Source organism: Haliotis rubra, unplaced genomic scaffold (genome assembly GCF_003918875.1).
Source record: "Haliotis rubra isolate DU_JTF1 unplaced genomic scaffold, ASM391887v1 Scf949, whole genome shotgun sequence".
NCBI classification, from domain to species: domain Eukaryota; kingdom Metazoa; phylum Mollusca; class Gastropoda; order Lepetellida; family Haliotidae; genus Haliotis; species Haliotis rubra.
In genome coordinates this window covers 185,772-201,560 of record NW_025767689.1, presented here as the reverse complement: position 1 = coordinate 201,560, position 15,789 = coordinate 185,772, and the positions used below count along the sequence as shown (strand labels likewise).

The window sequence follows — 15,789 nt, the reverse complement described above, 5'->3', positions numbered from 1 at the left end:
GTGTTCTGGATTCAATTATTCAAATTCGGATTCAGGTATTCTCTGATAAATTAAAGAATATCGCTGATGAAACTATACCTAAGTCCTCTGCAATTCACATATTCGTAAAACATGGTTTAATAATGACTGTAAACAGGCCAGAAAGAGTAAGGAGAAACCAGAACAATATTTCCGCCGACATCCTACAGTCCATAATTTAGATAAAGTAAAAATTATAAATGACACGCGTTCGATTCCCCATATGGGTACAATGTGTGAAGCCCATTCCTGGTGTCCCCCACCGTGATATTGCTGGAATATTGCTAAAAGCGGCGTAAAACCAAAATCACTCACTCACTCTTACCTTCCATGAAATGTCACAAGATTGTATGTAAACTACTTTACCATGGCCTTCACCGATGACCTTTCTTGCCTTTCACGAAACATCTACTACGTAACTAACTCATAAGCTTAAGAATGTGAGATTTGTTCAGGTGTTTTTCTTCCGGTAATATATCAATTGCTTCTCCCTATACACATGTTAGGAATAGACATTATTTAGTACGGCAAGGTTATGATTATACCACTACTGCCGCGCATTTGTTGTGGCAAATGTTACGTGCACCGGTGCAGCCTAGATATGGCGAAATCTCTGTCATCGTTGATGATTAATACGACTATAACGTTACGCATAACAGTCGCATTGTGTCAGAAAATGTATTACAATGCTTACAATAACCGCCCCTGGGATCTACTCTAAACGAACATAAGGCTTATATGACCGAGACGCATCATAGCTAAAAAATACAGAATATATCAACATGCATGTTTTGTCCCGAAAACACGGGACAATGCGGGTGAACAAAAACAAGAAACAGTCTCTATTTGGATAAGAAATTATCCATGACGATTTCAGTCGACTGCACAAGTGTTGAATTGACTGATGGTTACGCAGTAGCATCTTGCCGTGGCGGGGGCATGGGCGGGAGAGGAGATAGCAGCCGACTGACGAGGAGGGGCAGCCGAGAAAGTGGGAGGGACAGTTTCTGGAGGAGTGGAAGGGTGGAGACTTCTCGTTGGAGAACAAATCCTGCTCGCATGATTATAAACAGTGTCTCTATATTTGTAGCAGCCATATTATTTTCTCTGACTGGACGTGAATTAATACATGTTGTGAGCCAAAGAGCAACCATTCAACGCGGACTTTGTCGTTTGTGAAGGACAGGTGAGTGAGTGAGTTTGGTTTTACGCCGCTTTTTATCAATATTCCAGCAATATCACGGCGGGGGACACCAGAAATGGGACACCAGAAATGTGTCACCATGTGGGGAATCGAACCCTGGTCTTCAGCGTGACGAGCCACCGCGTTAACTACTAGGCTACCCCACCCCGTCAGATCGACACGGCCATACTGAGAGGTTTTCATTTTGATTTCAAAAGTATTTGACAATTATTTCGTTCACACATTTTGACTCACCCGTGAAGATCTGTTTTAGAATGGATTTTCAGCAACCCTTCTCGTAAGAGGAGATTAATGGGATCGGGTGGTCAGGCTCGCTGACTTGGTTGACATATACCATCTAATCCCAGTTGCTTTGTTCGATGCTCATGATGTTGATCACTGGATTGTCACTGGTCACTGGTCCATATTTGATTATGTACAGACAGCCGCCATATAGCTGGGATATTGTTGAGGGCGGCGTTAAACGACAAACAAACTAAACTGATTTCAACATTATTTGACGGGTTCTCAAAACCATGTCCTAACAATGAACTTTTCTCTCCCCACAGAGCAATGACATCTGAACACAGTCCGTGGGTCGACAATCTGCCAAAGGTAATAAATGCCACAACCCCCCTGACATCTGAAGATGAAGAAAATGGTAACCAAATCAACCATGTGCCTCGAACGAAGAAGGCCCTATACGGCATTGGTGATACACCAGGGACGTGCCTGTTGCCTTTGTTTGCCCTTCAGGTAGGCGAACCGTTTACTGTTAACTTTCTCTGCTGTTTAATGCCTCCCTCAGCATTATTCCAGCTACATGACGGCGGTCTGTTAATAATCAGTCCTTGACCAGACAATCCGGAGGTTGACATCGAGCAACGCAATTGGAAGATGGCATGCATCAACCAAGTCAGCGAGCCTGACCACGAGATCGTGGATCTTCGCCGGTCCTGTGTTCTATGTGTACATCTGCGTAGTGTTCAATACTGCGTATTCTATATTACATTCCGTGCTACAGAGGTACGAGTAGGAACACGAAACACACATACGTTAGAGATAGCCATGTGACCGACGCGCCAGTTGCATAATATAGACCCATAAGGGAGGAAATTACCAAACAAGAAGCTCCTCTGGCATATGTTCAGATGTGGCAAAAAAACAACCACATCTTAGTTCATATGAATGTGCCAAACCTCTCGAGTGATGAACTCGTTTAATCATTACTCCCTTCATTATTTTCATATTATGAAAGAAACAAAGTTGACATTTAATGGTACATAATTCATTTATTCCATGGCAAGTGAAGCAAATCAACAACCTTATAATATATTGTAAGAAATTCCATTTGCCGAGAAGAAAGTTCCTGGAATTATTAGATAAAAATGATGAAGGTCGTGTTGGTGGCATACTCGAAACTGTATGAAGCAAAGGGAATAATCCTTTACTGTCTACAGGTATTTGATCACAATAGAATGCGGGTTAGTAGACACAGAAGAGGTTTGATGTTTTGCAGGCAGATTTGTTAAGGTTGCCTCATATATAGTAAAGATTAATGGCTAAACTACTTATCACTTTAACACTAGGACGTCATTAACTGTATTCTGTATGTCGTCTTTCAGTGACAACAATCAACTGTATTTTGTATGTCGTCTTTATGTGACAACAGTCAACTGTATTCTGTATTGGTCATCATACTTGTTTCCTGCAATGCACGTCCAAATTGTTATAGTTTTAAGTCTAAGATACGTGTGTACTAAGACTAACGACAAAAACATATACATAGTTTTAAGCACGTACTCACACTCGTACGTCACTATTTCTAAATTGCAGAATATATGATGAATACTATTAATGCATGCTTCATATGAAGACTCCGTGTTTCGAAGTTAGTCAAGGGAATAGAAATGTTGCCGTTGTAATGGTTACTTTGCATAATAATGATTTATTTCTTCAGGTAATTACTTTTTAACAAACCGTCGGCATTAATTATTACATATTTTTGTAGTTTGTAATCTAGCACAGAAAAGATGGGTGCAAAATAATTGTTAAAACATCAAGCCTCTTCTTTGTCAAGCAGTGTGAATATACGCTAAGACACCTGAACAATTAGGGTGTCTATTGTGTGCGACTGTGATTCATAACCTTTATGTAGTGACTGTTGCAGTGTGTCCACATTCCTTACACTGTGTACATTTAGAGACGCACTTGCATTCCGATTGGCACACTGCAGTTGCATTATACATGTGTCACAAACATAAAAGGAACAAGAATAACATGTCCAATGAGCATATCTAATGCATATTCCAGTTTGATTCAATGGTGGTCCAGTTGTGTCAAGCTACGTAATTTGCATATCCATAGTTCTCTCCCATTGGCACGCCAGACTCCGATAATAAGCGTAACTAATCTAATCACATGCTGAGTATACTTAAATTCTTTGTTAATCAGCCTTAAACCAGTACCCCCATTGGGAGTGTCCTTCCTTCAAAGACTGCTGGTTCATTACAACAGCAGATTCATAAACGATGCACCGAAACTGTCTTGGGCATAACGTGAACAAGAATAATTTAGGCGATTGTCATATCATTTGGATAGTCGATTTCACTAAATACGTAGGAGAAACGGTGATGTCCTTGCTGTAATGGGCCATACGCTGCCCTGCACATCTGGAGTTGTTTCCCCTTACCGTGCCAGGACGGTGATGCCCTTGCTGTAATAGGCCATACGCTGCCCTGCACATCTGGAGTTGTTTCCCCTTACCGTGCCAGGACGGTGATGCCCTTGCTGTAATGGGTCATACGCTGCCCTGCACATCTGGAGTTGTTTCCCCTTACCGTGCCAGGACGGTGATGCCCTTGCTGTAATGATGCCCCTGCTGTAATGGGCCATACGCTGCCCTGCACATCTGGAGTTGTTTCCCCTTACCGTGCCAGGACGGTGATGCCCTTGCTGTAATGGGTCATACGCTGCCCTGCACATCTGGAGTTGTTTCCCCTTACCGTGCCAGGACGGTGATGCCCTTGCTGTAATGGGTCATACGCTGCCCTGCACATCTGGAGTTGTTTCTCCTTACCGTGCCAGGACGGTGATGCCCTTGCTGTAATGGGTCATACGCTGCCCTGCACATCTGGAGTTGTTTCTCCCTTACCGTGCCAGGACGGTGATGCCCTTGCTGTAATGGGTCATACGCTGCCCTGCACGTCTGGAGTTGTTTCCCCTTACCGTGCCAGGACGGTGATGCCCTTGCTGTAATGGGTCATACGCTGCCCTGCACATCTGGAGTTGTTTCTCCTTACCGTGCCAGGACGGTGATGCCCTTGCTGTAATGGGCCGCTGCTGTAATGGGCCATACGCTGCCCTGCACATCTGGAGTTGTTTCCCCTTACCGTGCCAGGACGGTGATGCCCTTGCTGTAATGGGTCATACGCTGCCCTGCACATCTGGAGTTGTTTCTCCTTACCGTGCCAGGACGGTGATGCCCTTGCTGTAATGGGCCATACGCTGCCCTGCACATCTGGAGTTGTTTCTCCTTACCGTGCCAGGACGGTGATGCCCTTGCTGTAATGGGCCATACGCTGCCCTGCACATCTGGAGTTGTTTCTCCTTACCGTGCCAGGACGGTGATGCCCTTGCTGTAATGGGCCATACGCTGCCCTGCACATCTGGAGTTGTTTCTCCTTACCGTGCCAGGACGGTGATGCCCTTGCTGTAATGGGTCATACGCTGCCCTGCATACGCATCTGGAGTTGTTTCTCCTTACCGTGCCAGGACGGTGATGCCCTTGCTGTAATGGGCCATACGCTGCCCTGCACATCTGGAGTTGTTTCTCCTTACCGTGCCAGGACGGTGATGCCCTTGCTGTAATGGGCCATACGCTGCCCTGCACATCTGGAGTTGTTTCCCCTTACCGTGCCAGGACGGTGATGCCCTTGCTGTAATGGGTCATACGCTGCCCTGCACATCTGAGTTGTTTCCCCTTACCGTACCAGGACCGAACATTTGGCGTATCGAATATAGCACCCCTATTGACATTATGGTGTTTTACTGCCTGTCATGTCTGAACTCTTGAATGCCAAAATATTGAAAACGCTTAAGACCCGATGTCATCACTAGTTTTCAGTGACCCAACCATATAATTTCTATTTTGCCCTTTACATCAACTGGAAACGGATGACGCGGGTTTAATGACTCTCAGGGGTTGACTTTCATAGTTACCACAATAATTGATCAATGCTGTTCAAAGCGGCGTTACGTCAATCTCACTTGTTCTATCCAACAAGTAGGACCCAACAGTTAGGAATATAACGTGTGTACGTGTGTACGTGGTCATATCATTCTTCAAATCTCCAAAATACACACCACTTATGAAGCCCCGATATTTCAGCAGACCCCTATATGGCAGTACCAGTGTTAAAAATCATCTCGTTTCAGCAACTGATGACGTGTATTGGTGGAGTAATATCAATCCCTCTGCTTACCTGCACAGTCATTTGTGCAGATGAACTACCAGAGGTAAAGGCTCGGGTTCTCAGTATATCGTTCTTTGTGTGCGGAATCGGGACGATTCTCCAGAACATCCTCGGCGTCAGGTACCTCAAGTTACACACACATCAGCAACATTTTATCCTCACTGTAAATTACAAGGATTTAGGCGAGAAACAGTTCATGGAATGTTAATTTTCAAATAGTTTTGGAGAAAATACCATTGTGCTGGTATCCGGTAGTGTTCATCAAATGTAACTTTGTCACATCTCAAAAACAAGACAAATGAAATTGAAAAGATATTTGTTTTCCATGAATGAAATATTATCACATATATAATTATGGCTTTTGGAACCGGGCTTAATGTGCTTCTGAACATGAAATACTATCAAACTGGCTAAAACCAGAACATGTGTTAAATAGATATTTATTCATGAAGAACGTAGGCATTTCACATATGTTGATGCATATAATACTTGCTACGTGTAGGATAGGCTATACATCTACGCTATAAATCTAGTAGGTATGTACTTCTCGCGCAGTGTTTTATTCCGGTCACAAATCATTGTGGATAAACAGAATTTTTTTCCCTACAACATTTCAGGTTACCAATAATCCAAGGAGCGTCTCCAAATTTTCTGACAGCAATTATCTCCATGATGGCGGCTGACAGGTGGAAGTGTTCAACTGAAAGTAATCTGAAAATCTAAACCTTGAAGTATAGTCCCATGGACATCCTTATAGAGTCCACTGACACCGGGTGTCTTCGCTAATTATCAGCAGCCCGATCATACAGTTTAGATTTTATGCCGGATGGAATCGAAACATTATTCTCTGGCGCTGTCCTTTTATCTTTTAAGTCTGAATGTTCATAATTTCAGCAGAATCATAAGAATGTATGCACATCGGTTTTACGGTGTTTATGTCAGTAGAAGGTCAACCCGAAATTCAGAACAACCACTTGTGTATTAAGCAATGGTATAGTCACAAAATATCATAGTGATGAAATGAGAAGTCTATGATGAAATCCATTCCATTCCTAACAATACTTATTATTATTTCAAATACATTCAGGGCAGAATCTCAGAAGCTAAAGCGCCCAGGACACCGAAGAGTTGATGAATCAAAACACTATTCAACAACATCAACTTGCTCTATGACATAGACAAAAGTGAAAATATCACAACTCATATATGTATGAACAAAGATTACCTGTTCCTTAGTTATCAAACGGCATCTGACCATTACTGTAATTTGTAGAAGCCATCTACCCTGTAATATGTACACATAAAATTATGACGTCACACACACACACACACACACACATATACATTTTCATAGGGACAAACGGAAATGTTTGATGGGTTACTTCGTTCTCAAAAGATAGTTCTACTGTATTCACTATAACACGAACAAGCGCAAGAGTGAACGATAGAATAGCTCATTCAATGGCGTTTTTGAAAAACCCTTAAAGGTTTGTCTCCTTTCCTCGAGACGGTTTTTCTGCCATGTAATGGGATCTCAGTTTCATCATGTCTGCTCGTGATTGTATCGGTGCCACTGATAAATCCGTGCCCTAATTGTGATCATATTGTCTTTAGTTCCTGTATCTCACACAGTCAATGGGACAACTGATCTGCCATGGGTAGTGCGAGTGAGACAGGTAAGATGTCTTCCAAAAATTACCACAACGCCAAACATGCCGTTATATGAAATAGATTATGTCAATATAGTCAACAAATGTTGTCAATGGGTCATATGTATACTATTGTAACATAATGTTGTAGAAAGCGCCAGGAATAAAGTCATAAAATGAATGAATACAATTTCAGCATAATATTTTACAGATCCAAGGTAACCTAATGCTGGCATCTCTGACACAGATTGTGTTGGGGGCAACTGGTGTTGTGGGCTTGTTGCTGAGATTCATTGGGCCTCTGACCATCGCCCCAACTATTGCACTAGTTGGTGTGTCCCTCGCGCCGCTAGCTGGCTCGCTGTGCCAGGACCAATGGGGTGTCAGTATTGGGTAGGAGGTTCTTGGAGACACGTGTATTGGCCTTATATCCGATGCTTCCATTTAGCCTCCTTTCAGCATATCTTTATAGAGACCCATGTGGTTATTTTCCAGATAATACATTCCAGTGCAGTTCAGATATATACTATTTTTGGAAAAGGTTGTTTCTTTGAAACCCGGGACCTTCGTCAGTCACTCGGTTATGCTGTAGTCATGTAATACTATCTGATGGTCAGTTAATGATCGATTGCATCTGTGAATACTGGTTCTCGTCTCAAAATTTACCAAACTTTATGTTGGTTTTCATGTGGCATATTACATGACCGTTTAAAATGTTAACTTACAGAACAATGCTCCTGGTGGTGTGCTTCGCGTTGTTCCCTGGGAAATACCAAATTGCAGTTCCAGCGTATACAAAACAGGAACGGTGCCACATCAATCGTTATCCCCTGTTTCAGCTTATACCTGTAAGTAAATAGATGATCTTTCGGGATTATCGCACAAGTGCAGTTTTTTAAGTTTTGAACTATTCTTCATGTCTGATGATATCATAATAATATCTACCGAACTTTTGTTTGAAATAAGAATCAGGAAAACAAAAGAGAAAAATCAGAATGAATTTCAAAAGGAATTGTGATGGACCGAGTATGACTGACAAGAAAATCTCTTTATCAAGGTCTTGCTATCAATTGCCATCATGTGGATCCTATGTTGTGTGCTGACACAGACAGGCGTGTTTCCTAGCAACAGCACAAACCCTGGTTTCCAGGCCAGGACAGATTCAAGACTCCACGTCGTGAATGATACCTCGTGGTTTAACTTCCCATACCCAGGTACATGTCTTTGAAAAAAATAACAGACCAAAATCTTTCTTTAAACAGAAGTAGGTTAGACTGTCTGTCATGAAAACAAAGTTGGTGAGTTGGGTTTTACGGCGGTTTTACTGGTGACACAAGCAGTGGGGCATCATATGATCATCGGAAGGTCATCTGTTGTGAACAGTTTGCATCGTAGCAATTTTATTTGATAGTGATTCATAAACACATGACTCGTACGAGCGGCTCTTTTTTTCTGTAGAGAAATATTTTTAGTATGGAAAGGGTAATTCTTCCAGATACTATCAAAACTGTGTCTTCTCTCCTATTGTTTGATCAATACTTCAGTGTTATACTTTCTGCTGGCGTACAGAGCATATCATAATTGTGAAATGCATGTATATTTTACAGATTAAAAATAGTATGCAGCAGAGAGGGTTCGGGTTATCCTGGCACAGTCAGGTTGGTAAGGCTCATCATCAGCTCAGGGCCCTTGCCCCCTCTACACGGAGCCCAGACAGCGAATGGTACTTATCCCAGGAAACGCTGCCTAGTCGAACCCAGGAGAATATGTAGACTCCCAAACACTGCAACCTTCTGCATTATGCAGAATGTCAGAAGGCCTGTGCTCCCAGTGGAGAACCCGGGCATTTTCCTGATCTGCGCCAAGACATCAGGGGGCACCAAACCATTTCAAAGGCGACGTGTGCATATATAGCATGTTTTTCCTGAGTCATGTTGCTGTCAAGAGGGACAGAACATTCAATGATAAAAATAAATTCATTGGCTTTATCATAAAGGACAACAACAGGTTTGTTCGCTGGAATTCTTCTGAGGCTGTATATGGGCCTATTCAACAGAAGTTTAAAAGCATGATTTTCCATGACTCCCTGGACATGTTCAGGGTCGTACCACGGATGGACCTCGGAGTCAAAGCAATCGGAGTCTGTAAATTCATTATACAATCGACATTTCATGTTAATATTTTCCTTAAGAATCACATTTAGGCGATTGCGAGTGGGAAGTGGCTGGTCCTGGACAGCAAAAATGAAGCCCTCCGTTTCACATTTAAGACCAGCCGACTTCATCCAGGCAAAGGAGTCGCTTGGATTACTACTGTTCTGTTTCATGCACTGCATGTACACACGATTCAATGGTTTCTCAGAAAGCAACTCTACAAATGACTGACTCGCGCTTAAAATAGAATTCCTTGCTTTCATAATGAGTCTTGTCATGCATCACAAGAGGATCATCCGAAAAATAAATATGTGCAAAATACACGAGAGCGAGAGTGGTGGGCTCTGTTATCAGACAAGATCCTTCTGGACAGACGGCCAAGACTCTGGCTGTCTTGTTTTGTCCAATCAACTACTCCAAAGGAATAGGAAAGAACTGGCACAGCAAATGTATTGGTGGCTTTGACCTTGTTTCGAGCATTTAGCTCTGAGTTCCAGATTCTCTTTAAGCGCACTTTATACTCGGCCCGAAGGTTGTCTTGAATTTGGGCATTCTTGAGCTTGTCTAACTTGGATTCCTAGAGGCCTGATCTTCCAATATCTTACCGATCCATCATAAATTACCTTGCCATGGAGTGCATTACATCGAAGATGTCATGCCAATATCATTAGAAATGGACTTGACAAGGATAACTTGCTCTTTCGAATTGGTATCTCCTTTGGCAAGGAGCTCGATGTCATCTATTTAAAGGAGATCAGTAAGCCGTGTTGGGGTCTGTGCTGAGATGGTAACCTTCCTCTTTATTGAGCAGAAAGCCCAAAGGATTTAAAGATAAACAAAGCAAAAGACTAAAGGAGTCCCCCTGGAATAGTCCCCTTATGTTCGGAATAGATTCCGAAGTCTGCACCTGCCCTTGCGAATACGTTTCAAGTGAGTCGACCAGCAGCACATGAAAGACTTGAGTAAATGAAATAGTCGCTCAGGGAGGTCAACATAATAACGAGACTTCAGAATTCATTCATGACGGACAGTCATATGCAGTTTGTAGTCAATCCAACACATGGAGAGGTTGCGATGATATGTTTTAACGCTTCCAGAATGACTTTTTTGTACAAGAAGTTGATCCTAGCACCCCAAACATCCCTTCCTTGCTGCCTTCTGCCCTCTAAAAATTATATCACTGGAAGAGCAGTAAGACGACACGAAGTTTGTCAAACACCCTGTGAAGATTTATTATTGTGTATTCAAACATATGATAGGGCAGTAGTTTCTTCTTTGGAAAGGAGTAGAGTGCGACCTTTGCAGAACCATGGAGGAACATCGCCCTTGTCCACGAGAGAATTGAAACAGTAAAGTAATGGTGTTTGGACTCAGGGGAACAGTTTCCAAAAATGGTTTGGAATGCCATCAGGCCCCGGAGGTATATTAGATTTGGACTTTTCAGGCAATCTGCTGAGATGTAACAGACAAACAACACAGTTATTTGTCATGCAGTGCATGGAACGGACCCTAGGTGCCTCAAGGTAACAATCACCGGGTTCTGACCACAACTGTTACCAGAACCTTTCATTGCATCCATGGGAGGCCGTTTATCATGCTCAGCATCACCCTTTGTTTTCAGTTGCCTGTAAAAGTGGTTTTCATTATGTCTAAAGAGTGTATACTGTTTGATAAAAGTGTTTTTCTTTTCCATTGTTTCTTTCTTTCAGTCCAAACCTTTATTTTTGCAGTTAGGGAATCAACAATTTGGAGAAGTATCTTTTCTTTCGTTGTTTTGTATTTCAGTTTCAATTTTCCTTTTGCCGTTTTGACATTGGATTCCCTAGTGATCTTAATTTAAGGCACAGCTCAATCTTTGGTGTCTTATTATTAGCATCGGATGTTTTTTCTTTGTGTGAAGTTCCTCCAACGTTCGAGCATTATTAATTCCAGTGACATTACGACGGGTGACATCTGATATCCTCATCAAACGCAGCACCCATGTGGGAAGTTGAACCTGCAGCTTCACCGTGACCACCGAATGCTTCAAATACATTAACTTCTTCATGTTACAGGGCACTTAGGTTGGCCCACTATCAGTGCTGGCGGATATGTGGGGATGTTGGCAGCTACCATCGCCTCCATCATAGAGTCTGTCGGAGACTACTTTGCTGCTGCCCGTGCCTGCGCCGTCCCTCCTCCCCCATCGCATGCTGTAAATAGGGGGATTATGATGGAGGGCCTTGGATGCCTGATAGCCGGCAGTGTTGGTGCTGTGCATGGGATAACATCTTACAGCGAAAACGTTGCAGCTTTAGTTGTAACCAAGGTCTGTGAAACATACCACCTCCGAATATTTAGTGAGTGAGTGAGTAAGTGAGTGAGTGAGTTTGAGGTTACGCCGCCTTTAGCAATATTCCAGCAATATCAACGCGGGGGTCACCAGAAATGGGCTTCACATATATATATATATTGTACCCATGTGGGGAATCGAACCAGGGTCTTCTGCGTGACGAACGAACACTTTAACCACTGCCCTGATTTTAATGGAGAGAAATAAACACTGGGCATTGAAGGATCATTATTAGGAAATGGAAATAGTTCAAGATACCTCTAAGGACTATTCGAAACTAAACATGTAATCTTGCATGGATTGTTTAATCATTTCAAATATCAATTATATATATCATATGTCATATGATATGAACGAGGACATAAAATCATGGTCTATAAATTTCTTTTCTTCTTACATGTATTATTTCACGTAAACCTTTATTAAGGTTGTTAGTAAATATTTAGAATTTGCTTTACATTCCGAATGTATTTATCCAACAAATTTATGCAATCGCACACCTAGTTTGTAAAACATTCACGATCCTTTCACCTTTCGGTTTCTCCTTCTTCCAGGTTGCAAGCAGATCTGTCTTTATCACGGCAGGTGTCATGCTGACTGTGTGTGGCATGCTGGGTAAATTCGGTGCTGTGATCAGCCTCATTCCTACTCCAGTGATTGGTGGCGTGGCCCTAGTGACATTCGGAATGGTGGTCGCTGTCGGTCTGTCTACTCTGCAGTTTGTGGATCTGTCTTCATCGCGCAACCTCATGGTGCTTGGTCTGGCGTTGATGTTGGGCATAATACTGCCACAGTGGGCGAAAAACAACCCCAGAGCTATTGACACAGGTAGGTGGGTGTACGTGAAGGAGACTGTGGAGTGCTTTCAGTTCGTATTCCAACAATACCACGGAAGGTAAACACCTCCCCAGTGTGTTGTTGCACCTCGGGTCAAGGAAGTGTATGGTTAACGCTTCAAATATATGGCGGCGATCTGTAAACAATCGAGTGTGGACCGAACATTCCAGTGACCAACATCATGAGCATCGTTCTATGGAATTTGGATGCGACGACATGTGTCAACCAAGTCAGCGGTTCTCACCACCCGATCCCGTTAGTCGCCTCTTACGACAAGCATGGGTTACTAAAGTCCAATTCTGACCCGGATCTTCACTGAATTACACGCTTCACACTGAATGATAATATACTCATACACCATTGATAGGATAAACGTATATCTCAACAGTACAAAATGATGTTTGTTTTACAGGATTAACACAAAACAAGTAAGTTTAATCAAACCACGTAAGGCCAAAGTTTAACCGCGAAGACATGTCCATTCTTCTTTTGTACTGGGTTCCGACGCCACACAAAACTCCATGCGAGGAGAGATATATTGTTCGGTTCAGCAAATGAAATCATCAATTCCGCGTCTCTAAGATTAACCACAATCCTTAACACAGCCATGGGAGGACTTTATATTTACAGTAAGCATTTCAGACAATGAGAATTTTTACCATGTGTATTCTCAAAACGCAATTGATTTGCTTGACCTTTAGCAATCTCTGAAAGAACCAGGTTCAGTTGTATTATAACATTTCCTTTACCAATATATCACATGACAAACTTACTGGAATACATAATTCCTTCAACCATGGGGCATATGTTATTTTTAGGATGACCGTAGCTGCATGTCATTCCTTAGATTTTTTATGACAATATACACACCCTCATCCGATTTTTTTTCAAGTTCATTTGCTTTTGCAAGTGTTTATAACGTGTGCTGGATATGGGGTATGGTACGTTCACCATTTTTGTTGGTGACAGTATGAGAGTGATAAAGTTGCAATCGTACAATCGACTCTGTCTCTAGTAAAGCTTTGTTTGTAAAGGTTATTATTACTTTTCTCACTTCTAGGTCACGATGAGTTGACCCACATCTTGAACGTCCTTCTTGGATCCCCCATGCTGGTGGGCGGCATGGTTGGGTGCATCCTCGACAACATAGCTCCAGGTAAATTCTAGCACCATCAGGCGTAGAGAATAACATTTTCTCTTATATTCTATTCACGACGAACGGTGAAAGTAGTGAAAACACTGAATGCAAAACAGTTGTTTATCTATTCCAAATAGAAATAACGTCACGTACGATCAGATACATGGGACTGATCTTTATTGCATTCAACATGATAACGTCCACGAATGCGAATCCCAAAGAAAGGATCTTGAAAGATCGCTAGAACACATAGGTCTCTGCCTGTCGTAACGTAACCCACGCCATGGAAACGCCAGCTTTTGGTGGCCGTTAACTCTGGCATACAGTATACCTGAAGGAACTACTGCAGAGTAGGATATTCGGAGGTGGAATATTCCTGTTGTTAAGCTATGTCTAACTTCAAAGAACTGCAGAAGAGATGGTGATGCTGAAATAGTGTTCCAGTAACTAAAGCATCACCTCCCCTCTTCGCACTGTGGAACAGAAGTATAAAAGAAAGTTCCTGTAGCAAAGCTTTCTCTGACTTGCAGGAACTATAAAAACGAACTTGAGCTCCAGTGGAGGTTTCCTGTAACTAAGCGTTGCTTTACTTCCAGGAACTACAGAAGAGAGAGGGATGTTGAAGTGGAGGGAGGAAGGAGTTAGTTGTCAAAAGGATCAGTCTGTTTCACCTGGCGTCACCTCACTGTATGATCTGGCGTTTATTGCAAGGTACCTCCCGAAGGGTCTGAGGTGCAGTTGGCTCCCTGTGTCCCCGGCCTACAACGGAGGATTATGCTGCCGATTTCGAAGAAGACATCAACAACTCTGAGCACAGGTGGGCATATGTCTGTCAACAGTTCCATTGCCTTGTCCAGCTCTCATCATCACCAGTGTTGTCCATAGGAGATGACAAGGCTCTATAATTAAATAATGTATTTTAGTATTTAGATGCATGAAATATAGCTATATATTATCTTTAAGCAGCTGCCAGAATGGAATTGTCCATGAAACATTATGCAGAGAACACAAAAAGCTGGCTTCAGTTTAATCCCACTAAAAGTATATACTATGGGCAGTCATATATATACATTCATTATTGTTCCCTTTTGCTATATATATACTTTCCCTTGAATCAAATGTATCCTAACTGTACAGCAAACTTGTATCTTTTGTGCATTCTCTATCTATAGTCACGATCAGTAGGTATAACATCACGCGGTATGTAGCTGATATAACAATAAATGTGGTTAAGTCGACAGAGGAAACAGCTTAAAGCAACAATTAAGAGTGACTTCATGTAACAATCATTCTCACTCAACTCTGATCCGCACTTTGTCTCAGCAGCAACTTAACTCACTGAGCCGCTGTGCTGACAAACTGCATGACTATTAATGCCCTGGTTTAATGGAGGGTGACATGTAAGACACAGACACATGCTAGAATAGTTTATTCTCGAAACCCACCAGCTGTGGTACATGAGACAATATAAGATTTACAACAATAAATATAATTCAGTGAGTGAGTGAGTTTAGTTTTATCCCACACTCAGCAATATTCCAGCTATATGGCGGCGGTCTGTAAATAATCGAGTCTGGGCCAGACATTCCAGTGATCAACAGCATGAGCATCGTTCTAAGTAACTGGGATACGATGACATGTGTCAACCTAATACATATGTGCAATGGCCCAATCCACTGAAGACGGCGGAATTATTTATTTCAAGAAGAACTAATATATTGCGCAAAATTTACTAATATTATTTCAAAAGGATTAAAAATGTAATTCTGTTTAAAATGTTGTACCCATGTATGTAATATCTGTATTGCTTGATATATTTTCCAAGTGTTTGTGTGTTAACTTTATGAATCAATTAATGTCAATTCTATTCTCTCCGTCTCGTTATTCATTATATTTATGAACCGTGAAGATCCGGGTTATAATATTGATCTTCAGTAACCCATGCTTGTCGTAAGAGGCAACTAACGGGATCATGTGGTCAGGCTCGCTGACTTGGTTGACACA

The 15,789-nt window shown here is 42.1% G+C and overlaps 1 protein-coding gene across 1 annotated transcript; it reads left to right on the top strand.

The window, feature by feature from the left end:
- The first annotated feature begins 1,141 nt into the window (after window positions 1-1,141).
- On the top strand, window positions 1,142-14,892 carry LOC124264851 (solute carrier family 23 member 2-like). The gene is made up of 12 exons (XM_046699632.1): window positions 1,142-1,204; window positions 1,771-1,957; window positions 5,639-5,796; window positions 6,294-6,382; window positions 7,291-7,352; window positions 7,537-7,718; window positions 8,053-8,173; window positions 8,383-8,539; window positions 11,533-11,786; window positions 12,365-12,638; window positions 13,708-13,803; window positions 14,382-14,892. Exons 2-12 carry the CDS (start codon window positions 1,775-1,777, stop codon window positions 14,594-14,596), a joined length of 1,791 nt encoding a protein of 596 aa, XP_046555588.1. The 5' UTR covers window positions 1,142-1,204; window positions 1,771-1,774; the 3' UTR covers window positions 14,597-14,892.
- Window positions 14,893-15,789: the final 897 nt, after the last annotated feature.